We start from the raw sequence: 26,147 nt of genomic DNA on the forward strand, positions 1-26,147 counted from the left end.
TTTTTTTCGTCTGTACAATGGGGATAACAACAGTATCAACCTCATAGGTTTTGGGGTTAAGGATTAAATGAGATAATCCAAGAAAAGGTATGGTAACTGGTTTAGAGTTAGTGCTCAACACAAGTTAGCTATTTTTATTACTCAAGAAGTACACTTGCTAAGTCAGAAAATGTTCTTTTTCCTAATATTAAAGCCTCCATCTGATTTAATTAGCAAGCAAGACTTTTAACAAAAATGTCATAAAAGGTCTTACTAATATTTTGGCAAATAAAGGGGAAATAATGGTTCTCCAGAATACAGGTTATTCAATAAATGATGTCAAGAGAAATTTTATCTACTTGAAAAGAATGAAATTAGAATCTACCTCATACCATATGCAAAACACAACTACCAGATAAAATGCTTAAATATTTAAAATTTTTTTAGATATCACAAATACTAGAAGAAAATATAAGCAAGTATTTATACAATCTTAAGGATGAAAACAACCTTTCTAAGCATGACACCATGTCAGAAACCAAAAAGGAGAAGACCCAACAGATCTGGCAACAAAAATAAAACTTTAAGGCAAAAACACACCATAAACAACAAAATGGGAAAATACATTTGCAACATATCTTCTCTTTAATATAAGGGGTTAATTTTCTCAATCTAAAGACTTTTTACAAATTCATAAGAAAACTACCAATATTCAATAAAAATACAGGCTAAGGACAAGTGTGGGTAATTTACTAAAGAAGAAATAAATGTGTCATTAAATGTATGAAAATATTACGTCTTAGTAGTAACTGCAAATTAAGATGACACTGATTCTTTCACCTGTCAGATTAGTTATTATTAAAAACACTGGCACTCTTCATTGGTACACTGGGTTGCTCATGCAAGGTTTTGTAGAAATGCTACTTAAAATTTTGTGGTTGGAAGTTTAAAGCTTTGTGGACAAACAGTATCAAAAGTTAAAGGGTATATGCTCTTTGAGTCAGAAATGCCACTCTGGTAATTTATCTCAGAAGAATAAATGGATCAACAAAAAGGCCAATGTTTAATGATGCAATGAGACTTCTAACTGCAAAACTAACCAATAATCCACCAATTAGGACTGGTTAGTTGAAGTAATATATCCACAGAAAATACTCTGAGGATACCAGAAAGGATGATATGCATCTCTTGTTTCATAGCAAATATGTCCATGATACATTAAATTTTAAAAAGACCTGCTACATACAGTGTGGTCTACTTAACTATAACTGTATGTATAGGGGTAATGATATTCTCCTCATAAGGACGTTGTGAGGAGTAAATGAGTTTATTCACAGAAAATGCACAGAATATGTGACATAGTCAAAACCTGAGAAAATCTGTTACATCTCTTGTACATATGTGCACAGAAAAAAAGCTGGAATGATATGAACCAGAATGGTAACTGATTATTTGAGTTGTAGGATTATTACATTTTTCTCAATAATTTTATGAAAAAAAATTATGGTGATTTTATATTTAGTTGTAAGAAAAATAAAGCTTTTAAAAATTACATTTAGAAGATGTCTTGCTCATGTTAGCTACTTTACCACATACTGCATTCCTGTCCCTCTGTTCCAGGAGTGACCCCTGGTCAAATTCCCTTGACATTCACCATATAACTGATGATTTTTCCAATTACCTGGGAAACAAATGGGATTGTGATTTTTTTCTTAAGAGAGAAAGAAAGAGAGAAGGAGGAATGAACAGGGGGAGGAGCGGAGAGAGAGAGAATTTTAAGCAGGCTCTATGCCCAGCATGGAGCCTGGTGTGGGGCTCCATCTCATGGCCCTGGGATCATGACCTTAGCCAAAATCAAGAGTCCGGATTTTTAACCACTTAACTAAGCCACTCAGGCACCCCAGGGATTGTGATTTTTTTCATTCACATTGTGTGCGGTAAGTTCCATAACAACTGTTCTCAGAAAGACAAATTTTTTGCAAGCTTCCTATGAAAATTATCTAAAAACTGTGCTACCTTGCTGATTAATGCTGCTACCAAAATTCAGATGGGCTTGTAAATTAAACCCACCTCAATACAGTAGTACAGTTATCAGCAGTGCTCACTCATTTCTGCCCCCAGGGAGGTTAAAGAAGGAGCCAGAAGCTCTATCCCCATCTGTAGCAGTAGCCTGATAACAGGTAAGAATAAGAATGTTCTAGGTTTCTCTCTAAATTATGAATGGCATCAACGATTTTTACTTTTCCAAGAATTTTCTCATAAACGGAAATGTGAGACATGCTAACATCAACATAGTGGGGCAATAATGAAACTCTTTCTGACTTGTCTTTGAGGTTTCTGGTATGGGATTTGTGCAATCCTTTTCATCATAAAAGATCTCAAATGAGGCCTGACTTGGAAAAGAAACTATCTGATACTGAGGAGGAAGGATGTATAAAATGGAGATTCAGAACTGTAACAGAGTTTAATACTGACCTCTGGAAACCATTTCCGGAAGTTTGCTAGATCATGGGGGTCTGCATTTAAAGTGTAGGTTGTCACAGATCTTGTATGTAGAAAATCCCAAGGAATCTACTAAAAAACTGTCAGTGCTAATAAATGAGTTCTGCAAGGCTGCAGAATATAAGATGAATGTGCAAAAATAAATTATTTCTGTGTGCATTTGCAATGAACAATCCAAAAATGAAATTAAACAGATCCATTTACGATAGCATCAAGAATTGTAAAATACTTAGGAAAAAGTTTAAGAAAAGAAGCACAACAAAACTTATACTCTGAAAACTACAAACATGGTTAAAATAAATTAAGGAATATTTAAATAAATGGAAAAATGTCCCATGTTCATGGATCGGAAAAATTAATTTTAACACGCCAATACTCCTCAAACTGATTTACAGATTTGATGCAATCCCTACCAGAATCCCACCTGACTTCTTCATAGAAACTGACAAGCTGATTTTAAAATTCATACAGAATTACAACAGATCCAGAATAGCAAAACAGTCTTTAAAAAGAACAAAGGAGAACTCACATACCCTGATTTTAAAATTCATTATAAAGCAATGCTAATGAAGATAGTGTGGTACTGGCATAAGGAGAGATCTATAGATCAATGAAAGACAAAGTCTAGAAACAAAACCACGTCCACTGATGTTCAACAAGACTATTCAATGGGAAAGAATAGCTTCTTCAACAAATGGTGCTTGGGCAACCAGACATGCAAAAAGATGAAGTTTAACCTTCGGTTCACACCATACATAAAACTTAACTCAAATGGATCAAAAGCTTAAATGAACCATGAAAACTATACAACTATTAGAAGAAAACAGAGATAAATTTTCAAGATCTCAGATTCGGCAATGATTGTTAGATATGACACTAAAAACATAAGCAACAAAAGAAACATACTGGATTTCATTAAAATTACAAATTTTCTGCTTCAAGGAACATCAAGATATTGAAAAGAACCCTAAGAATGGGAGAAAAAATTTTCAAATCATAGATCTGAAAAGGGACTTGTATCCAGAATAGATAAAGAACTTTTACCACTCAATAATAAAAAGACAACCCAATTAAAATACGGGCAAAGGATCTGAAGAGACATTTCTTCAAGGAAGATATACAAATGGTCATTAAGCATTAGCAGGGAAATGCAACTCAAAGCCACAATGAGATACAATTTTACACCCACTAGGATGTCTGTAATGAAAAAGTCTGATCAACAGCAAGTATTGGTGAGGATGCAGAGAAATCTGAACCCTCGTATGTTACTGGTGGGTATGTACAATGATGCATTCTCAATGCATTGAGAATGGTGCATTCTCAAATGATTAAAGATAGGGCTACCATATGATCCAGCAATTTGATTAGATATATACATAAGAAAAATGAAAATGGGGGCGCCTGGGTGGCACAGTGGTTAAGCGTCTGCCTTCGGCTCAGGGCGTGATCCCGGCATTATGGGATCGAGCCCCACATCAGGCTCTTCCGCTATGAGCCTGCTTCTTCCTCTCCCACTCCCCCTGCTTGTGTTCCCTCTCTCGCTGGCTGTCTCTATCTCTATCGAATAAATAAATAAATAAAATCTTTAAAAAAAAAAAAAAAGAAAAATGAAAATGTATGTCCATACAAAAATTTGTACATGAATGTATCATTAATCACAATAGCCCAAAAGCAGAAACATCCCAAATGTCCATCAACTGATAAACGGATAAACAAAATGTGGTTATATCCATATAATGGAATATTTGGCTATAAAAAGGAATGGATTACGAATACATGCTATGATACAAAAGCATGTATATAGCTAACATACATATAACATATGTTATATATAGCTAATAATGAAAGCATTATGCTAAGTGAAAGAAGCCAGTTAAAAAAACCATGTTATGATTCCATTCACATGAAATGGCCAGAACAGCCAAATCCACAGAGACTTCAGATTAGTGGTGGTTGCTTAGGGCTGGGGGTGGGAGGTAGGGGTACATGTAGGAAGCAGCAAAGTACTAGGTCTTTGAGGTGATAACAGTGTTCTAAAATTGAGTGGTAACGGTTGCACATATTGGAACACACTAAAAACCACAGGGCTGTACATTTTAAATGGGTGAACTGTATGGTGTATGACTTCTATCTCAATTTATTAAAAAGGTTTCTTCTTGTCTTATACTTTTGGTGACCACCAAGAGACTTCCTTCCAGGGGCATAATACAGTAGGCAAAGAGAAAAGCTTGAAAGCCCTTTTCTTTGTGCACCCTCCACTCTGCAGCCCCTCTGTCCTAATGCTTCAGGAAATCCCAGGTCGTAGGAATTGCAGTTGGGAATTCTGCACTCACTCTCTCTGCCTGTTTTGTAACTGGTAGTTGCTCAGGGAATTAAAGAGGTAGTCTGAACCCGAAGTGAGCCCAAAGATCAGAGACAGACTGCCATGTGTAAAAGCAAATTTTGCAGGCGTGAGGAGCAGTGCTGCAGTGAGGAATCAGACTGCCATCACTAATGAAGCCCTTAGTGGCAATGGAGTCAACATACCTCACAAGTCTCCATTCTCATCGTTCAGGTGAGAGCTAATTATTTTAATAACCTTACTTCCTCTCTCCCTCAATTTAAGAGATGATGTCATCAAGTATAAAACATTATTCCTGCCCACACACTCCCACCTCAGGAAATGGAGTTTGTCTCAGGGCAGCTTTCTGAGATGCTCTTCATGCATTACCCAGCAGAGTGTAAAGTAATTGAGAGGCTTCAAAAAAAGGTTTGTGGTCTTCAGGACCAAACCAGAGACCTTGAAGCATGGCTATCAGAAAAATCAAAGTTCTGAAATCCTTTGAAACTATGATGGGGGGGGGGGGGGAGGTGCAAATGAATGTTGATTCATGGACTGTAAAAAGGAATGATGATTATTAAGTGGCAGATGGTGCTTATTTTATTGATAAGAACATAACTTTTGTTAATAGTTATAAAATGACAAAAATATTTTTCTTTAAAGCTTGATCCCGGAAAATTTGCAGGGAGCCAAAACACATCCTAGATGACTTGTTTTAAAGGACTTTCTAAGGTCACAAGCAATCCTCCAAATCTGTCCAGGCGCCTATGAAAAAGTCACTAAAGACCTTCTGAAGTCCATGATCCCAAAGGTGTCAAATCTACTGGCTTTTTACAATAAAATAAGGCAATTCTTGTGATACCACATTGTGATGGATGCAACTTTATGTGGTTGGCCACTCTTACCGATTCATTCATTAGATAAGATGCAGTGACTAGAGAGCATTTAATGAGAGTGTATTGTATTGGAAAGCCCAGATTTTTAAAAATACATAATTGGTTTATAGTTCAGATTTTTGGCTATGATACTTTGGGGATTACTTTATATCTCTGCTTAAATTTCGTAAAAGATATGGATAACACCACCTCATGCTTACGAGGTTGCTATAAAGATTAAAAGATTATATATATATAGTGTCTGTAACAGCACTGGATGCACAAAAACATAAGAAATGTTAATTTCCTTTGATTAAATAGTACTTATGATAATAAGTTGAATATCTGAGGAAATGGGAAAATAACATTTGATATTTTTATTAGTATCTTTATATATAGTATGCTATATTTTATAGTATCTTATTCATATAGACTATGGCCTAAAAAAATCAGTGATTTAAATTTTTCATACATTAAAATAAAACAAAAAATAGGATTAGAAAACATGTTTCAAACTTTAACAGTTACTTTACCTTTATATCCTTTATTTTCTGCTTTTCAAAATTGTCAATAGTTTCCTCCAGATGATGAGTTGTTCGGGTAGCATCCATTGTAGCTCTCTGCAATTCAGTTTCTGCCTGCAAAAGAATTCCCCAACCAAAGATATAAAAAAATTCAAGTCAGAACCCATTCAATTGAATCTATTTGTAAATGTTACCATTGCATTATTGGCTTTTTGGCATAACAACTGTAAATTGTTCAGTAATATATTTCACCATATAAAATAAGAAGATGCAGAATAAAGAACTTAAATCTATTAAGAAACATGATTCCTGACCTCAAACAAAAGAAAAACAAAACTCCTTCCCTTTCTTCCTACAAAATAATTTTTTCTATATATCACCCTTGGATTATTAACTGTAAAACAATTTTCTATATTTTCTACTGCTTTCACCTATTTCACTGTCTATGCCATTTATCATTCTATTTTTCTTCTCATTCTTTCCCCTTAACCCTTTCTCTCCAAAAAAGGACCTGTGACTTAAGTATTTTCAATTTTCTAGTTCTCCAAATGCATTAAATGTTTCTAATCTTATAATATCCTAATCAGATATCGTAGAATATACACTACAAATATTTATTTCAGCATGGGGTGTATTTGTATATTCTTCTTAGAAGCTAACAATATTACACTGTTACCATTTAGTTAGTGCTTAGTACAAAAAATATATATGCCAGTAACAAATTAGATGGCACGTCTAATGCTTTACTTCATATATTGTAATGACAAGCACTCATACTACCCCAGATCTGTGTTGTATAATCAGTATGGTGGCCATAGCCACATGTGGCTATTTACATTAAGATAAAATGAAAATTTATGTCCTCATTTACTCATTCCATTTCAAGAGCTCAAGAGCCATATATTGCTAGTGGCTACAGTAAAGGGCAGAACATTTCCAATCTACTCATGTATTTCTCTTAAAAAAGTATCTCTTACTTTAGAACAACTGTTGCCCAAAACTATTTAAAATATTTTGTTAAACAGCAAAGGTTTTAAAAAAATAGCCTAGGGGCGCCTGGGTGGCACAGTGGTTCAGCGTCTGCCGTCTGCCTTCGGCTCAGGGCGTGATCCCGGCGTTATGGGATCGAGCCCCACATCAGGCTCTTCCGCTATGAGCCTGCTTCTTCCTCTCCCACTCCCCCTGCTTGTGTTCCCTCTCTCGCTGGCTGTCTCTATCTCTGTTGAATAAATAAATAAAATCTTTAAAAAAATAAATAAAAAATAAAAATAAAAAATAGCCTAATTTTCTGATTAAATTCTTTCTAATAGTTTTGTTTCCTATACTAATGTAGTATATTTATTCAAAAGTATCAAATATCATCATTTAATAATTAATCCATGGGAAAAATGTGACACATATTATTCTGACATTTAGCCCTTGCTTTCAAGAAAATATATAAATTGAAATAAGTAAAAGAGTTTTTACTATAAGGATCCATTTCTTGACACACCACTTTATTACCCACCTGTGCCTGAAATTTTTCATAAAGGAAAAAATACATTTCAAAGAGAACAATTTTTAAAAATAAATTAAAATCGTATGCTCGTAGAATTATATAATCTTGCAATTAGATTATACATTAATTATAACTTCATAGTGATTATGTACTCTTATATTTAGATTAACTCAAATACACGATTTTAAGATACTAAGTGTAAAAAAATAATGTTTTATGTGTATGTGTGTGTACATTTGCCATATAGGGTGTAAAGTTTCTTAAAACCATATAAACTTTTAACTTTTAATCATACCTAGTAATCAAAAATAATTTTCTATATTACTGGGCTTGAGATTTAAAAATATAACTTCATCACAGGAAATTCAAAAGTGACATAGAGCTCCTTTATAGATTCGTATGAAAAATTTCTAACAGTTATTTGATGCATGTTAACCTACTAACGAGAATACTCAAGCAGACTAATTCCTTAATACTATTGCATGTGACCCATACGTTCTTTACTTGTGACTACTTCCTTTTGACTTATGTCTTTGTCCTCCCCATTTTACTGATAGTTTCAAATTTAAAAAAAGTTTTAAAATTTAGACGGGTGGGTAGAATTGTTTAAACCAGGGGAGGGTGGTGAAGCAGAAGCTACAGCTGGGACATCTTGATCTTCACCACCCTCCAGCAACTACTATTCATCTCTGGAAGTCTCAAATCCTTTTACTTAGGCACAGCAACTCACCCAAAATTACACAGCTATTTTTAGCAAAGAGGATATAGGTTTCTATTTCTTCTTTTTTCTGAAAATTCTTCAAAATCCTATGATGGATCAAGTTGAGTAGGAAATGCTTTTGATTAAGATATTATGAGTAGAGGTATCAGTGTATTTCATGAAATTAGTCCTGAATGCAAAATGGCTTCTGAAATGGTGAACCAGAGCCCCGAGATTCTTCTTTGCCCCATCCTCTTGCATCAGTGCTACTCCATGTTCTTTGGCATACTGAACTTTAACACGCTTCTTTTGAATTGTCAGATGAATTTTAAGGGTCCATCCTGGTAAATACTCTGTAACACTATGAGTAAATATTTTTATATTTATATTGAATACATTTATAGCTAGATTGTCCTTTATTTTCTCGTCTTAGGTTGTCAAAATCCACTCACTTTCCCAGTGAGCACAGCAGTTCACCTCCAGCAATAATCTATTCCTGTGTCACATTTATTTCCCCCATGTGAACTCAAGTCCAGTTTCATCTACAGTATAAGACTACCTCCTCCACAGCAGTGTTCACAACAGACCATCTAAGTGAGAAACATCTTTGTCTTAGGAATATTCATTTCTGTGCTGTCTCCATACCAATACCCCTGATTCAATCCTACCAACCACTCAGGATTCCAGATATGACATTTTTCCTGAATTATGTATTTTCCTCCAAAACAAAACAGTAAAAGTTTGACCTCTGGCTTACTTCTTAAAAACTGGTGACAACCTGGTCTCTCCCTTAGTCCCTAGTCATCAGTCATAAATTTTCCAGCTTTCTCTGATTTGCCTGACTTGCTGAAAACCCAGACTGCGTAATCTAGTTGTACATCAACGAGATGCTCCTATCCCAGCCTCCAATGGGCACTCCTAAGCCCTATGGCTGCCCATTTTTTATTTTTATTGCAAGGTTGGGCGTATGTACCTTTGGTCCAAAGGAAGGAGGACCAGGCAATTGCTGCAGCCCCAAATCACTGCTCAAGGGATTCCCCTCAGGAATGGAGGTGTTCTGGAACCTCAAATGCCCCCATAGAGCCACTCCTCATGTGGTTTCTGGCTGAGCTGGGCAGTAAAAACCTTCAGGAAGTAGGAAGGAGACATAAGAAGGAATGGGAAAAAGAGGCAGCGGGATAAATTAGTACTTTCTATATAATTGCACTTATCCCAATTGCTGGCAATTAGCCAGGCACTATTTTCTATTCTTTTGTTTAGTCACGAACAAGGCACATTCTAGCTTAAGTAAGTCATTCTTAAAAGAAGAACCTTGTTATAGTAGACAGTCCTATCTAGATCCTTTTGTGTCCAGGTATGGACCTCAATTTTACTCTAGAATCTCCTGAGGGTCTTTGGATGCTAGTCATAATTGTGGTTTCACGTTGTTGTTTTTAAAGGTGAAGGGAATTCTGGGAAAAAATCATTCTTTCTTTTCTCAAAAGTGGGGCAGACAGGGCACTGATATATTAGGATTCATGATAGATCTTTAAGTTAATTTTATAATTAATATTCAGTCATCATGTGAAAAAAACCCAGAATTTTGAACTTAGTTTTTATAAACACATCAACGTTTTTAAGTGTTTTATTTTTTTAATATCTATTATGGAAAACAGTAGGAGGGGATTGAATTAGGTGGTGTATTCTCTTTAAAATTAGTTTATTTCTATAATGAGAATTATAAATGCACATGTTTCTTTCAAGCTTTATATTCGAATTTTCTGCACACTTAAAAGTAGAAATGTGTAATTCCCATCTATATTCACTTTTGTACGGCATACCTTACAAAACATTTTTTTAAAGATCAAAAGTCAAAGGATACAATAACATGTCGATCAGATGGGTTTCGCTGACGTGTTCTTTCTAACTGAGTTAACTGTTTAGCTTCTCGATTCCTTGCTGTTAATGTTGCTTTGAGGTCATCCTGAAAATAAGCATTTTTGATTAATGAAAATTTCTGATTGAAGAAATAAAAGACATACACTCTGTTTTAAAAATGGGAGAACACTCCTTGTTTGGTCCAGGTATTATTACCACAGGAATTATTACTACTGCAAAATTAGTATGTGTCTTTGTGTGAGAGTGTGCATATGTGTGTTTCTTTAAAACCCTCTCAAATAATGACATGGACAAGATAATTTCAATGCAAACTTTTAACCACATATATAATTTTATATACATATATATATAATTTTGATTATGGTGGTAGTTATATGTGTATACACATTTGTCAAAACTCCATGAATACTTAAAACAGGAGAATTTTATTGCCTATAAATTATACCTCAAAGTTGGTTGAAAAAACAGAACTTGGGGTAGAAACATACAGTGTGGTGAGGTGAGTATAGTTACTAACACTGTATTGCATATTTGAAAGTTGTTAAGAGAACATTTTAAAAGTTGTCGTCAAAAGAAAAAAATGTCTAACTAGGTAGTGATGGATGTTAACTAGACTTGTGGTGGTGGTCATTTCACAATATATACAACTATTGAATCATTATGTTGTACAATTGAAACTAATATGTCACTTATACCTCAATAAAAAAATAGAACTTTGTCACATTCACCTTTAGTCTACATGTTATTGCCTGTTTAAAATGAAAAATAAAAACATATTCATTTACTAAAGTAAGTTCTTCATGACTATAAAGATTAATATTTTAAAGTTTCTGTAATAAAGTATTGCTTCATGTTGCTATGGTTTACTTAGTAATAAGCTCACTGAAAATATTTCACTACTCTCAAAGTTCTAAGAAATGGTGCTTTATACAGAGTGTGTAAAAAAACTGTAACACTACGTTGTACTTTTTATTAAGAGGACAGTTATTGGAAACCTCATACTCTGCCATAATAGTTAATAATAGTAGGAAAAATGAATTTACTTACTCGTTTCATTTTTACAATGGTTCCATAAGCTTTCAAAGGTTCAACTACTTTGGCTTCAAGTCTTTCAACCTATTGAAAATTATTATAAAATATAACTGAAAAGAAACATAGACATAACAAAATTTAAATTCCGAAATAAAACCTGGGCTATTTAACCTGAACATAATTACTACACAGAATAATGTTTTAAATTGTTTAAAATGTCTGTTTATAAGTAAAAGAATAATCATCGAAATTGATAAAACTCAGAATCTAAACTCAAACAATAAAAGCTGTAAAGATGTAGAGTAACAATGAAAGCAGAAAAGTACCTAGTACGCAATACGACAAGAAAACATCTCAGGTTTCTAAGAAGCTTATCTCTGCCACATGATCTCTGTATTATTTTTCTTCATTATAGTAGCTTTTGGGTAAGTGTCAAGACATCTCAAATTTTAGTACAGTTACCACTTTCAGTGTGTTTAGCGCGGTGTCAGGTATTTTACACATATTATCTCTGAAATGTAACAGTCCAACTTTCCAGATAAGAAAATTGAAGCTGAAAGATACAGCATATTGGAAAAATTTAAAGCGACACAATCCTCAAAAGCAAAAAAAAAAAAAAAAAAAAAAAAAAAAAACAACTTAAAGACCACTGTATTAGCTGCAATTCTTTTCTGGGAAGCCAGAAAAGAAGCTTGGAGAAAAAGATAAATGGTCTCAGTGTTGCTGAGCTGTCAAACTCCATGGTTGATCTTTTATATAGAATTAAACTGTTTTTCTTAAACATTACAATTTTTATCACTTTGAGTAATTACTTCCTTTAATTAATAGCAAGAGTGGAAGGCACTGAAGAAACGGGTTTTTTAAAGGCAAATACAGCATAAGAAAAATAACTCCTGGACATGAAAATTTTCTTTATCAGGACAGGTAATACAAGATGACATCATTTAACTGTTTAAAATGAACATGTATTTTTGCAGCAGGAAGAAGGCTTTTTTTGATGATACATGTTTATATAGCACATTTCATTTCATATTGATTTTTCTATAAACAAAATGTATATGAATGTTTCACTTTAAAAGATTTTAGGAAAATGAAAAAAATTAAGTTCTCATTGAGTATTTAAATATCCTAGGAATTTTAGGAATCCTAAAATCAAAACCATGAACACTCAGGATAGTTTAGTCTACACCATTTCAAATAATCCATACGCTGATTATTCAGTGCAAGGATTATCCAAGTCTCTTTTCCTGTTCTCCTTTTTGTCGCCTACCTTTTGTTCATTGTTCATTAGCACCTCCACCATTTGGTAAGCAAGGGAAATAAAAAAGGAGAACAAATGTAAATCAATTCACTTTGCTATTTGATAAATAGCATAAAGATTTTCTAGAAAGGGCCATTGAAATTATTGTCTTAACATGGGGTTTTAGGGTTATCAGTGAGTATAAATTATTTTTGAAGTCCCCAGTTAATGTGTTAACTGAGAGTTGCTTGTTTATTGTAGATTATCATATGACAATAACTCAACTTTTCCCCAAAAGTACCCCCAAATGTAATTACTACTCAAATTTCTGTATGGACAGCAAGTACAGGTTCAAAGATCATTATCTTCACTTTGTTTTTGTGAGGTGTTTTTGATGACTGAAATTTCTGTATTAGGCTTTTAAAAAGCACCAAAAGCACTGACGAGAGGAGTACAAGAGAAGCAACGAAGCTTCCAACTGGGCAACTTCTAACATTTAACCTTGAAACCTAAAATAAATATAAGTGAAGGTGCTTATGAGGTATTAAGAGTAAAAATGAGCTTTTAGAAAGAAAACAATTACAACACCTTCTTCCCTCCCTTCCAAAACAAAAAAACAAAACCACACCACAAAATCTCACTAGTATATATGATAAAAATCAGTAAATCAATGCTGCTTTTCTTTTTCTCAATGAAATACTGGTCAGCTTTCCAGAGCACTGAAGCATGGACAAAGATCTCTTGTCCCTTTATTATTCACTCATATTACCACTCAACACCTTCCATCTCCAGACATACTTTAAAATATACTTACGTGCACACAAGACCCAAGTCATGCTCCTTTTCTTCCCCATAGGTACTATGTTAACTACCCCCTGTAAATAGCCACCCCTTGGCCAAAAGCTGGCAAATGAAGTGGGGGAAATTCAGGACTTCAGGACACCCTAAAGTTTAGTTTGAAAACGGTAAGATCACAAATCACAGGAAGCTTCCCTTTAATAGACTCACACCATGTTACATGAAAATGCACGTTTATCAAGTGTGCGTTCGCCACTGCAGTTAGGCGGGTTACAAGTGCAATCTTCACGGGTCCTTCATCCACTACTTCAGGGCTCATTCATAACAATGACGCTGTGACCTCCATACCTCTGCTTGTCGATAATCCTGAAGTTTGGCAAACTCATCAGCAAAGTTTTTCAGGCCCTGCTTTAAATTCGGGGTCTCTGTAGAGGCATACACGTTAATTTCATTCACCAGTAGGTCTGCTTTGTCTCGCAGTCTGGCAGTTTTCCGCACATAAGCAGCAAAGATTTGGCACAGCTCTCCGAAATGCTTCTCCACATTTGTGACAGCATCTTGCAGTTGTCTGGTTTGAGCGTCCCTAGAGAAAAAGATGACACAAACCGCAAATCATTCTCATTAGAGATGAGATGGCTTTATCTCCACGTTACTTTGATATGCAAACATTCCCGGGCAATTTGCAGCTTCCAAGGCACAAACCATCAAGGATCCCACCACCTCCGAGAGCGGATTCTGGTCCTCTAAGTCCCCTTTCGAGGCCTGGCCTCAATACCCCGACAGCGTAGGCGCACGAAGAGGCCGGGCTCTGGGCAGCGGCGCCGCTACGGGGTGGCCGCTGCTAGGGCTGCTCGGCGCGGCCTGGGCGCCCGGCTGCCTCCCAGCCGTCTGCACAGCCCGCGGCAGTGCGAGGCCCGCGGAGCATGACCCCGAGATCGCCCATCCCAGCCCTGGCCTCCGGGGCTCGCTGCAGCCCGGGGAGGTAGGCCCCAGAGAGCAGCGGGCTCCGTCCAGACCCAAACCCAGGGTCGGAATTCGGCACGGAGGCCCCACGGAGAGAGCTCCACTTCCCCCACCCGAGCCCTTCAGTGCGGTGGGGGGGGGGGTCTGGCCAGCGGAGGCCCCGGGGCTGTTACCGGTTTTCCAAGCTGCGCCTCAACATCTCGCCTGGCGCACGGCCGGGGGCCCTGGACTGGGCCCAACGACCTGGGCTCGGAGGGGCCCGAGCGTGCGCCGGGGCGCGAGCCGCCGCCTCCTGGAGCCTGAAAGCCCGCCCCGCGCGCCGCCGCGCCGGCCCCGGCGTTTCTACGGCAACGCGGCGCGTCCCCGCGCTCAAAGGCCGGAGTCGGCGGGAGTGCGGCGAGGGAAAGCCGGGGGCCGCGGCGCCCACCCCGAGACCCGCCGGCGCGTTCGCCTCGCGCGTGCTTTCCTGCCCAGTGTGCCCGCTGCCGGGCCCTTCATCCTCGTGGAGAGCCGCGCTGACCGAACGCCGCCTCCAGTCAGTCCTTCCAGCCTGGACCGTGAGCCAAGGAGGCGAGAAGCCAATCAACCAGTATCTAGGAGGGAAACGTAAAACTAAAGGCCAGTGGGGGCAAGAACTGCTGCGGCGCCCGCCGTTTAGCCGGGGGACGTCTGCTCAACCTGTCCGCCTCCCTGTGTTGAATCCGAAAACGTGGGCTCTTTGGCAGCTGCCTTCGGTAGGAGCAATGCTTACTGTCTCATCTTTAACTTTTCATTTTTTCAGCAAATATTTGTTGAGTTCCTATTTTCTGGAAAAATCGTGTTAAGACACTGGACTCATACAAAGATAAGAAGAAAGGACCTTCTTCATCCTGAGGGACCTCAGAGTTGGATGAGGTGACAAACCACTTACACTGTTGAACAGTGTGCCCTGAGATAAATAGCAAACAGGAGACTTTTCTTTTGCCTTTGAACCCATGTTCTTTGGGCTCTTTTGGCCTAGCCTGGTGCTGCTCTTCCAGGTGAACACTGTTAGTACTCAATTCAAGCTTTCTCTCTCTCAAGAAACCTCTCGACAACTCTCACATTGCTGTCTTCCTGACAGCGTTAGGGGCTCTTCCTTGGTAGCGTATTTTCCCGATTTTACGCCCCTAGTCTAGACCAAGCTCTTGGAGGGAGAGGAAACGTAAATTGGTCTTGTATTCCCCAATGCCTTATGCTGATGAAAGTTTGTTCTGGACAAATGGATGTCCCCTGCCCTGTGTTACCTGTCTTAGAGAACTCCCTATTCTCTTAGGTTACAGTGTATTCCTCTCTTCTTCCCCTTGCATTCATTCAGCAAGTTACCTATTGAATGCCTGTTGTATCCCAGGTGTTACGCTGGGCGGAAGAGTCTTTGCTCTGGTAGAGCTCACAGTCTTCTCAGAGGGATAGACACTAATCAAACACGTGAAATTATAATTGAGGTATGTGCTGCTGTATCTACGTTGGCTATGTAACAAACCATGGCAAAACCTAGTGGCTTGTAACAGTCCTTTAGCTAACTCATGACTCTGTGAGTGGGCTGAGTGGCTGTCATGTTTTGGTCTGCTCAAATGGGCTCTTTTGTATCTTTCTGGTCCACTGTGGGTCAGCTGGTGGCCGAAGGAGCTAAGATGGCCTCGCTCACAAATCTAGGGGTGGGAAGGCTGTCAGCAAGGGCAACAGAGGCAACAGGGTAGTGACCACTTTTGCGGTGTAACACAGGTACTAAGGAGAAGCACATGGTGCCAAGATAGCATATACTTAATATAGAAGTTTGGTTTGAAGTAGGTGGGGAAAGTACTTCATTGAGAAAGTGACATTTGATCGGAGATCCAATGATTGGGGAGGGGTTAACTAGGTGAAGAAGGAGGGAAAACCAGTCCAGAGAGAGGGACAGTATGGGCAAATTCCTGCCCTCCCACCCCCAACCCCATTCCCATCTACCCTAACTTCCATGTCTCAGAAAATGGAATGACCCTCCAGCTGATTATTCAAGTCAAAAACCTTGGAATCATCCTTTCCTTTCCCCAGGCACACTGACAGTTTCCATCTGTTCCACGTCCAAAACATATCCTGAATTGTTCCGTTTTCATTTCTTCTGCATCACCGTAATCCAGGCTACTATCATCATTCACCTTTACTGCAAACCCTCCTAGTTGGTCTCTCACATCCACAGTTACACATTGCAATGCAAAATAAAAAATGTAGATCAGAGCATCCCAGCCTTTCAAAGCCTCTCCTGAATCATCTGAATGTTTACGTCTCCCCAAAATTTATATGTTGAAGGCCTACCCCCTGATGTGATGGAATTAGGAGGTGGGGCCTTGCGGGGGGGGGGGGGTACTTTCTTAGTAAGAGGCTCTCACTGGACCCTGAATCAGCTACCACCTTCAGAAGTGTTTTTTTATAAGCTACCCGGTTTATGGTAGTGTTTTGTTTTGTTTTGTTTTGTTTTTTGTTCTTGTGGGGTTTTGTTTGCTATAGTAGCTTAAATGGATCTAGACAGACTCCCACTATGCTTAAATTTTAAATCTTTACTCTGGCCGTGAAGGCTGTATCTCATTCTTGCCTACCCATCCACTTTCACTGCCCCACTATGTTACAGGTACAATATCTTTCTTTCTCTTCCTAGCATGTATCAGGCTCATTTTAGAATCCGTCTTGTGTTTATTATTTTCTTTACCTAGAACACTTTTCCCTCAGATCTACACATGGTTGGCCCCTTCTTATCCCATAGAATTCTGCAGGCATGGAGTGAGGTTTTCTCTGATCACATAATTATTAGCATATCATTCTGTTTTGTTTCCTTTGAAGCACATATCACTCCCTGAAGTTAACCTATTTGTTGATAGACTATTTCTGTCTCCCATGACTAGAATATATTCTGCATGAAACTAGGCACTTTGCTATCTTGTTCACATTATATTCTCCGCAGCACCAAAGTCTTTGATTCATAGTAGGAACTCAGTAATTAGTTGAATTTGTCAATGAAAAAATGAGTGAGTAAAAACCCCATGACAGCGAGAGCATGGTATGTTTGAGGAAATGGAAGAAAATCAGTGACGCTGGAGTGGAGGTGGTGGGCATCATATGTGATGTAGTTGAAGTCGTAGGGAGAGGTCAGGTCATGTTAGGCATTTTAGCCATGCTAAGTATTTGGTCGTTGCATTAGAATTTTTCAGAGAAACAGAATGACTAGTGTATATGTATATATACTAATATAGTGTGTGTGTGTGTGTGTGTATACACACGTTTTTATTATCTAACCATCCATATGGTTTATTATAAAGAATTGGCTCATGTGATAATGGAGGCCAAATCCCGAGATATGCAGTCAGCAAGCTGGAGACCCAGGAGAGCCGATGGTATGAATTCCAGTCCAAAAGCTGGCAGACGCAAGATGCAAGAAGAGCTGGTATTTCTGGCTGAGTCTAAAGGCTGGGAAAAAAGCAATATACCAGCAATATACTTCTCCCTCAGATTGTTCTAGTCAGGTCTTAGATTGATGGGATGAGGCTTATCTACAGTCAGGAGGACAATCTGTTTTACTCAGTCGGCAATTCAAATGTTAATCTCATTCTAAAGCGTCCTCACAAACACACCCAGCGTAATGTTTGGCCAAAGTCTGGGCATCCCGTGGCCCAGTCAAGCTGATACAAATAAAGGATCACAATCCTTATCTTTGTATTGATGTGAAGATATTTATATGTTATAGCAACAACTATTTATTCATCATATACATTTTAAATCTTTTAGCAAATGCCTCTTGTAAAATTTTTGAACAAATATGTATTGAATTGTACTGTTTCAGCCTCCACCTAACGTATGGAATGAATATGTTCTAGGAACCCTTCTCCTGAGCCCTGGGCCCTTCTTTGGTCTTACTCTCTTGTTAACAGACATTTCAAAACATGTATCGACATAATTGTTGTTAAATCTTTTCACTGCTTGGAGGTACTTTTGTATGGGCTATACTTTCTCCTAATATACATCATCCCATAGAAGAGGAGCTGGGGGCCTGAGAAGGCCAACTGCTTTGGCCATGGTCACATGATGAAATAATAGAGGAGCTGGAATTAAGTCTTTCGTCTTCTCTTTCCAGGGCTCTTTCCACTGTGCCAGGATCTCTCTCTCTAGACATAGATAGATCTCTTTCTCACACACACACACGCCGCATACATTATGATTTTTTGGAAAGTTCTTAAACAAATGGAAACATTAAATAAATTACTTTAAGTAGTCAGTGAATGCCATTCCATATTTGGAATAAGGAGAGTGTGTGTCAGTCATCAGTCAGTCATAGGTGTAGCATTCCAGAATCTCTGGGAATTATTGTTCCAGGCTACAAGCAGTACAACCTGACTTTTCACTGACTTTTCCTAAACTACTATGTATTTGTATCTTTATACTGAAAATGGCAAATCTTGGTTTGCATAACATTGAATGACTTCCGATTTATTTAGGTTGGTTTAAGAAAGGTCCAGTGGAGGCAAAGAGTTCCATTAACTTCCTTCACTCATTTACTCAGCACACTTTGCTGAGAACTTGTCACGTAGCACGTGCTGGATGGATTCTATAACCTGAGTGCCCTGCATAAGGTAGCAGGAGCCAGCTATACACATAGCTGGATTGGTTTTTGAGGTGATGATATAGTTTAAATTAGATTATTTTATTTATGTTATTTTGTTTTAAATATGAGCATCCATATGTGTTTTTTTTAAATATTTTATTTATTTATTTATTTATTTATTTATTTATTTATTTATTTATTGTCAGAGAGAGAGAACACAAGCAGGGGGAGCAGCAGGCAGGAGAAGCAGGCTCCCCGCTGACAGGGAACCTGATGCAGGACTCAATCCCAGGACCCTGGGATCATGACCTGAGCCAAAGGCAGACAGACGCTTAACCAACTGAGCCACCCAGACATCAAATGTTATTCTTTTCTTAATCTTAGCTTTCTCCACCCCCCCCACCCCGTCCCATTTTAGAAATGAAGAAAGTTAAGTGAACAACCATGATATATTGTATTTATTTGCCATTGTTTATGGCTAAACAATATAACTTCAGATGTAGCTGTTCCATGTTAGTTTTAGCAAATTGTTTTAATGCTGATACACAGATAAAAACAACAATCCCTCTCTCTAGCAAAGGGTTTTGTTTATTATTTGATTTTGTGTATTTTCTACTTTGTAATTCAATATTTGAGGGGATATAAGGACTCCCTCTAGTGGTAAATTTAGAACTTAAAATTATTTGGTCAAGCGCTACAAGCCAAGGGGATAGGATGGAACTGCCCCAGACTCCTATGTCTTTTATGATCGGTTTTTGAGAACTCACCTATAACTGGCTTTCTTTGTATATTAAGGAGGGAGTATCATTAAGTGATGAAGCACATGGGCTTTGGTGGGCTCTGAGGTCTCACATCTAAATTTAAAGCCCAGCTTAACCACACTCTTGAGGGTTGGCTTGCATCAGAGTCACCTAGAGGGCATGTGAAGACATGGCTTTCTAGGCCCCAGCCCGAGTTTCTGATTCAGGAAGTCTGGAGTGAGAGGCAAGAACATACATTTATAACAAATTCTCTGGAGATACTGATGCTGCTGATCCAGGGACTGTAGCCAGGGCCCGAGGATGCAGGAGCAGGTGACTCCAGGGCTCCCACGCGGACCAGGTTCAGCCACTCACCGCTAGCAGTGGCTAGAGAGAGTCCAGTGGCAGAGAGAGGCGGTGAGACAAGAAAGGGATGTATCACTGAGGTGGGCACCCGGAAGACAGCAGACTAATACCCCAAAGAGTGTCTCCAAAGTGCTGAAAATACTGCTAGGTTTATGTAAGGAAATGTGGGACAAAGGTCGGTGGGTATGTGTGGGTGGGCTGTACACGGTCAGGTCAATCGTCGTCTTAGAGTTGTTCGTGGCGGGTCTTGCTGGCATCTGGGCAGTCCTTACTGCTTGAGGGGTGGTTTCGGTTCCCATCAGGGAATGCTTTGCCTGCCGGGTCTTTTGCCTGAGTTAAAAGATAAGTCAGGAGGAACTTAGACTAAGGTAAAAATGGAAGTCAAGTCCTCTTTCAAAGCCGCACTTTGAGAAGCACTATCCTTGACTCCTAGAGTGATGAAACTAAGCCTTATGTTCTTCAGGGGTTAGCCACAGGGTCGTCGTGAGGATTAATGGAGCAGTACATGTTAGGTGCTTAGCAGGATACCTGACATAGTGAGTGCCCCACAAAGGCTAGCTCCTATTAATATCATAGATCAGTCAATGGTTTCTAATTTGGAAAATTCAAAAAATAAGGTAGGACTTTTTAATAATATTACTGAGCTAATATTCTCACCAAGGTTTATCAGTAATTTTGCTTATGAATAAGGTCTTTGTGCTCGATACTGTACTAAGCACTATTTTTTTTTTTAAACATTTTATCTATTTATTTGAGAGAGTAAGAGAGCACGTGAACAAGCAGGGGGAGTGGTAGGCAGAGGGAGAGGGAGAACTAGGTTCCCTGCGGAGCAAGGAGCCCAGTGCGGAGCTTGATCCCAGGACCCTGACATCATGACCTGAGCCAAAGGCAGGTGCTTAACCGACTGAGCCACTCAGGCACCCCAGTACTAAGCACTATTAATAGATCTATTAACATCTCTCTCATTATTAATATATTAACCTTTTTGCATATTGCTTTGAAAAATTGATAACAAAACAAAACAAAAAACACACACTGAAGGGAGGTATGTCAGATGAACACAGGGACCAATTGAAACAGCTTCCAGTGGTCAAAGCTGGAAAAATTTGAGCAATAAAATACAGTAGTAATGGATTATAACCTGAGGTGAAAAACAAATGTCCCTGAGTCCATGCTGAGATCAACAATTGAGTGAATGAAGAACTTTATGGTGGAGAAACATGACAAACACCACCTCAACCAGGTGATTAAGGTCAATATCAACAGTGATAAGTTATGTTATAAGTATGTACCTTTTATGGGATGTAATGATCATGGTAGCTTAACCGTCTTCCTCCTCAAAATCCGTAAGCCTAGGGTGATGGTGAGATACACATCAGAGATACACACAGGGACATTTTACAAAGTATCTGACCAGTACTCCTCAAAACTGTCAAAGTCATCAAAAATAGGAAAGTCTGAAAACTGTCACAGCCAAGAGGATCTTAAGGAGACATGACAACTAAATGGAATGTGGTATCCTGGATGGGATCCTGGAACAGGAAATGGACATTAGGTAAAGAGTAAAAATTAAGGAAATCTGAATAAAATATGGAAAAAAATAAAGCAAAGTTCTTTGACTTCTAGAAAAAAAAATGAATACATATTCGTTATTAGAAGTTCCATCAAAACTTGAGAAGTATAATAAAGAAAAAAAATGCCAGTGTTATATGATAAAATGTGTTAATATTAGGTGAACATTTTCTAGGTCTATTTTTCTAGATTGATTTATCTATTTAGCTATCTGATAGGTAGAGGTAGAACGCATATGTATATATATATATATATATATATATATATATATACACATTTACATATATAGTAGACATGAAGACAAATAATCTTATAAAAATAGAATCTTTGTGTGTCTTAAATTTTTAATTTGGGCATTATTTAATTTTTTTTTTACATTATGAAATATATCAAACGTACAGAAAATAATTAACTGACCCCTGTATATTCATTGAGCAGATTTTACCATATTTGCTTCAAATTTTTTTTACTAAACAAAAGTTCCAGGTAAGTTAAAGCCCTACCCCTTCATCTTGTTCCCTCTTTCCCTTTTTCTCATGATAATCACTATCTTCAAAGTGGTACATATTCTTTCCGTGTCTGTTTATATACTTCTACTTTGTATGTATTCATTAATGATATATTTTTTGTTTTTAAACTTTTTATAATTGGTATAATATTTACATACCTTTTTGAAATTTACTTTTTAGCACAACATTATGTTTTAGAGGTTTATCCATATTGCTATATTTAGCGCTTGTGTAGATTTCTGTTGCATGAATAAACTACAGTGTTTGTATTCTTCTGATGAATATTGGTTGTTTCCAATTTTTTGTATTATAAAATATGCTGAAGTGTATATGTGCTTTATTTTCTCTAGAGTATCTATAAAGAGATGGCTTATCTTTTCATGTTGCTTGTAATAACTTTTGCAGAACAAAAGTTTTTAATATTAGGCCTTTAATCTGGTTGGAATCTGTATTTGTATGTACTAGAAGGGAAGGATCTAATTTTATTTTCTTCCATATGGATAACTACATTAATTTATTGAATTATTCATCCCCTTCCCCTATCCCAACTGATTTTTATTACTACTTGTATCACATGCCAAGTTCCCATACACAGTTTGGCTTTTAATAGGCATTCTATTCATTGGCCTATTTGGTTATAGCTGGGCCAACTCTAAACCATTTTATTTAGGGATATTTTGAATGGATCAAATTACTTGAAACCGAGAAACTTGCCTATAGATTTGTAAGACAGATGAGGTTGGCATTAATGTGAAAAAATTTTTTTAATGGATATGACTACAATTTATTTTCCTAATCCTCCTTTTTTAGATAGCTTTATTGGGATATAATTTACATACCATATAATTCACCTATTTAAAGTGTGCAATTCAGTCATTTTTAGTATATTCACAGATTTGTGGAGTCATTACCACAATCAATTCTAGAGCATTTTTATCACCCCAAAAAGAAACTCCGTGCACATTAGCAGTCACTCTCCATTTCTTCTCAATCCCCCCAGCCCTCGGCAATCAGTCATCTACTTTCTGTCTCCATAGACTTGCCTTGTCTCAACATGTCATATAAATGGAATCATGCAATGTGTGGTCTTTTGTGATTGACCTTTCACTTAGCATAATGTTTTCAAGGTTCATTCATGTTGTAACCTGTATTAGTATTTTATTCTTTTTATTGCTGAGTAATAGTCCATTGTGTGGATCTACCAATTTGATTTACCCATTCATCAATTGATAGACATTTGGGTTATTTCCACTTTTTGGCTATTATGAATAATGCTCCTTTAAACATTTCTGTACAAATTTTTGTGTAGACATCTGTTTGTATTTCTCCTGAGTATACACCTAGGAGTTGAATTGCTGCATCATATTCTAACAGTATGTTTAAACTTTTGGAGAACTTCCACACTATTTTGCAAAGTGGCTATACCATTTTACATTCCCACTAACAGCGTATTAGGACTTCAGTATCTCCACATCCTTTGCCACATTTGTTATTTTCTTATTTCTGTTTAAGATTTTATTTATTGAGAGAGTCGGGGGAGGGGCGGGGGGGGGGGAGCAGACTCCGCGCTGAGCAGGGAGCACCACTCAGTTGGTCCCAGGGCCCTGGGATCATGACCTGAGCCAAAGGCAGACGCTTAACCAGCTAAGCCACCTAGGCGCCCCACAACATTTGTTATTTTCTGACTTTATTGATTTTAGCCATCCTAGTAGGAAAAAAATGATAGCTCATAGGGGTTTTGATTTCCATTTGCCTGATTGCTAATAATGAGCATCTTTTCATGTTCTTATTGGCCATTTGTCTTTTTTTCTGTATTTTTTAAAACTGAAGTATAATTAACATGTAGTATTATATTTGTTTCAGGTGTATAATATAATGATTCAGCAATTCTATACATTACTCGGTGCTCATCGCAAAACTGTACTCTTAATCCCCTTTATCTGTTTCACTCATCTGTCCACCCACTTCCTCCTGGCATCCACCAGTTTGTTCTCTGTATTTGAGTCTGTTTTTGTTTGTTTGCTTGTCTCTTTTTTCTTTGTTCATTTGTTTTGTCTCTTAAATTCCACATATGAGTGAAATCATATGGTATTGGGGCACCTGGGGTGGCTTGGTTGGTTAAGTGTCTGCCTTCTGCTTAGGTCATGATCCCAGGGTCCTGGGATCAAATCCTGCATCAGGCTCCCTGCTCAGTGGGGAGTCTGCTTCTCCCTCTGCTCCTCCCTCAACTCATGCTTGTGCTCCTTCTCTCTCTCTGAAATAAATAAATAAAATCTTTAAAAAAAATCATATGGTATTTGTCTTTGTCTGACTTATTTCATTTAGCATTATACCCTCTATGTCCATCCATGTTGTTAGAAATGGCAAGATCCCAGTTCTTTCTTATGGCTGAATAATATTACATTATATATATATATATATATATATATATATATATATATATATATATATACACACACACACACACACACACACACACACACACACAGACACACACCTATATATATTCTCATAGAATATATGTGATATATATATATGGATATATATTATATATATGTGTGTATGTATATATATATAGATAGATAGATAGATAGATACAGATATAGATGGACACTTGGGTTGCTTCCATATCTTGGCTGTTATAAATATGCTGCAATAAACATAAGGGTGTGTATATCTTTTTGAATTTGTGTTTTCATTTTTGGGGGGGTTAGATACCCAGTAGTGGAATTATTGGATCATATGGTAATTCTTTTTTTTTTTTTTTTTTAAAAGATTTTATTTATTTATTCGACAGAGATAGAGACAGCCAGCGAGAGAGGAACACAAGCAGGGGGAGTGGGAGAGGAAGAAGCAGGCTCACAGCAGAGGAGCCTGATGTGGGGCTCAATCCCATAACGCCGGGATCACGCCCTGAGCCGAAGGCAGATGCCCAACCGCTGTGCCACCCAGGCGCCCCCATATGGTAATTCTATTTTTAATATTTGGGAGAATCTCCATACTATTTTCCACAGTGGTTGCACCAATTTGCATTCCCACCAATAGTGCACAAGGGTTCCTTTCCCCCCCACATCCTCACCAACACTTATATCTTGTCTTTTTGATATTAGCCACTCTGACAGGTGTAAGGTGATATCTCACTGTGGTTTTGATTTGCATTTCCCAGATGATTAGTGCTGTTGAGCATTTCTCATATGTCTGTTGGCCATTTGTATGTCTTCTTTGGAAAAATGTCTGTTCAGGTCCTCTGCTCATTTTTAATTGGATTATTTGGTTTTGTTGTTTTGTTTTGTTTTTTGGCATTGAGTTGTATAAGTTCTTCATCTATTTTGGATATTAACTCCTTATTGGTTATCTTATTGGCCATTTGCATTTCTTCTTTGAAGAAATATCTATGTAGATTCTTTACCTATTTTTAAAATTGGTTATTAGTCTTTTTATTACTTGGTTATGAAATTTCTTTATATATTCTATATATAAGTCCCTTATCAGATATACAATTTGTAAATATTTTCTCCCATTATAGACTGTGTTTTCACTTTCTTGATGGTATTTAGAAGTACATAAGTCTTTAATTTTGATGAAATCCCAATTTATCTAATTTTTTTTTTGTTGCCTGTGTTTTTTAGACATAGACAGCTTTGTTTAACCTAAAGTCGTAAAGAATCACTCCTATATTTTCTTCTAAGAGTTTTGTAGTTTTGGCACCACATTTCTGTCTATGGTCAATTTTGAGTTATCTTTTAATGTATGTATTTTTATGTATGGTGTACGGAAGGTGTTGAATTTTATTCTTTTGCATGTGAATATCCAGTTGTCTGAGAACATCATTGAAGAATCTATTTTTTTCCCCACTGAACTATTTTGGCACCCTCTTGAAAATCAACTGACTATTAGTATAAGGGTTTATTTCTGGATCTTAGCTCTTTTCCATTTATTTTTATATTGATTTATATGATTTATACCTTGATCCCTATGCCAGTACTAGGCTGTCTTGATTACTATAATTTTGTAGTGAGTTTTGTGGTTGTAGGTTTAGAGACTGGGGGAAAAAAGGATA

The 26,147-nt window shown here is 37.5% G+C and overlaps 1 protein-coding gene across 1 annotated transcript in view; it reads right to left on the minus strand.

Moving 5' to 3' along the window:
- The window catches only part of CIBAR1 (CBY1 interacting BAR domain containing 1), a 26,856-nt gene extending 12,217 nt beyond the window's left edge, over positions 1-14,639 (minus strand). Inside the window, exons 1-6 of the mRNA XM_087864732.1 lie at positions 14,483-14,639; positions 13,695-13,929; positions 11,324-11,392; positions 10,260-10,361; positions 8,203-8,208; positions 6,210-6,314 (exon numbers count right to left, since the gene is read on the minus strand). Coding sequence (XP_087720858.1) covers positions 6,210-6,314; positions 8,203-8,208; positions 10,260-10,361; positions 11,324-11,392; positions 13,695-13,929; positions 14,483-14,508 — 543 coding nt within the window. The 5' untranslated portion in view covers positions 14,509-14,639. The remainder of the gene's footprint in view (positions 1-6,209; positions 6,315-8,202; positions 8,209-10,259; positions 10,362-11,323; positions 11,393-13,694; positions 13,930-14,482) is intronic.
- Positions 14,640-26,147: the final 11,508 nt, after the last annotated feature.

This window comes from Ursus americanus, chromosome 9 (genome assembly GCF_024610735.1).
Source record: "Ursus americanus isolate L20-20 chromosome 9, mUrsAme1.1.p, whole genome shotgun sequence".
Classification (NCBI taxonomy): Eukaryota; Metazoa; Chordata; class Mammalia; order Carnivora; family Ursidae; genus Ursus; species Ursus americanus.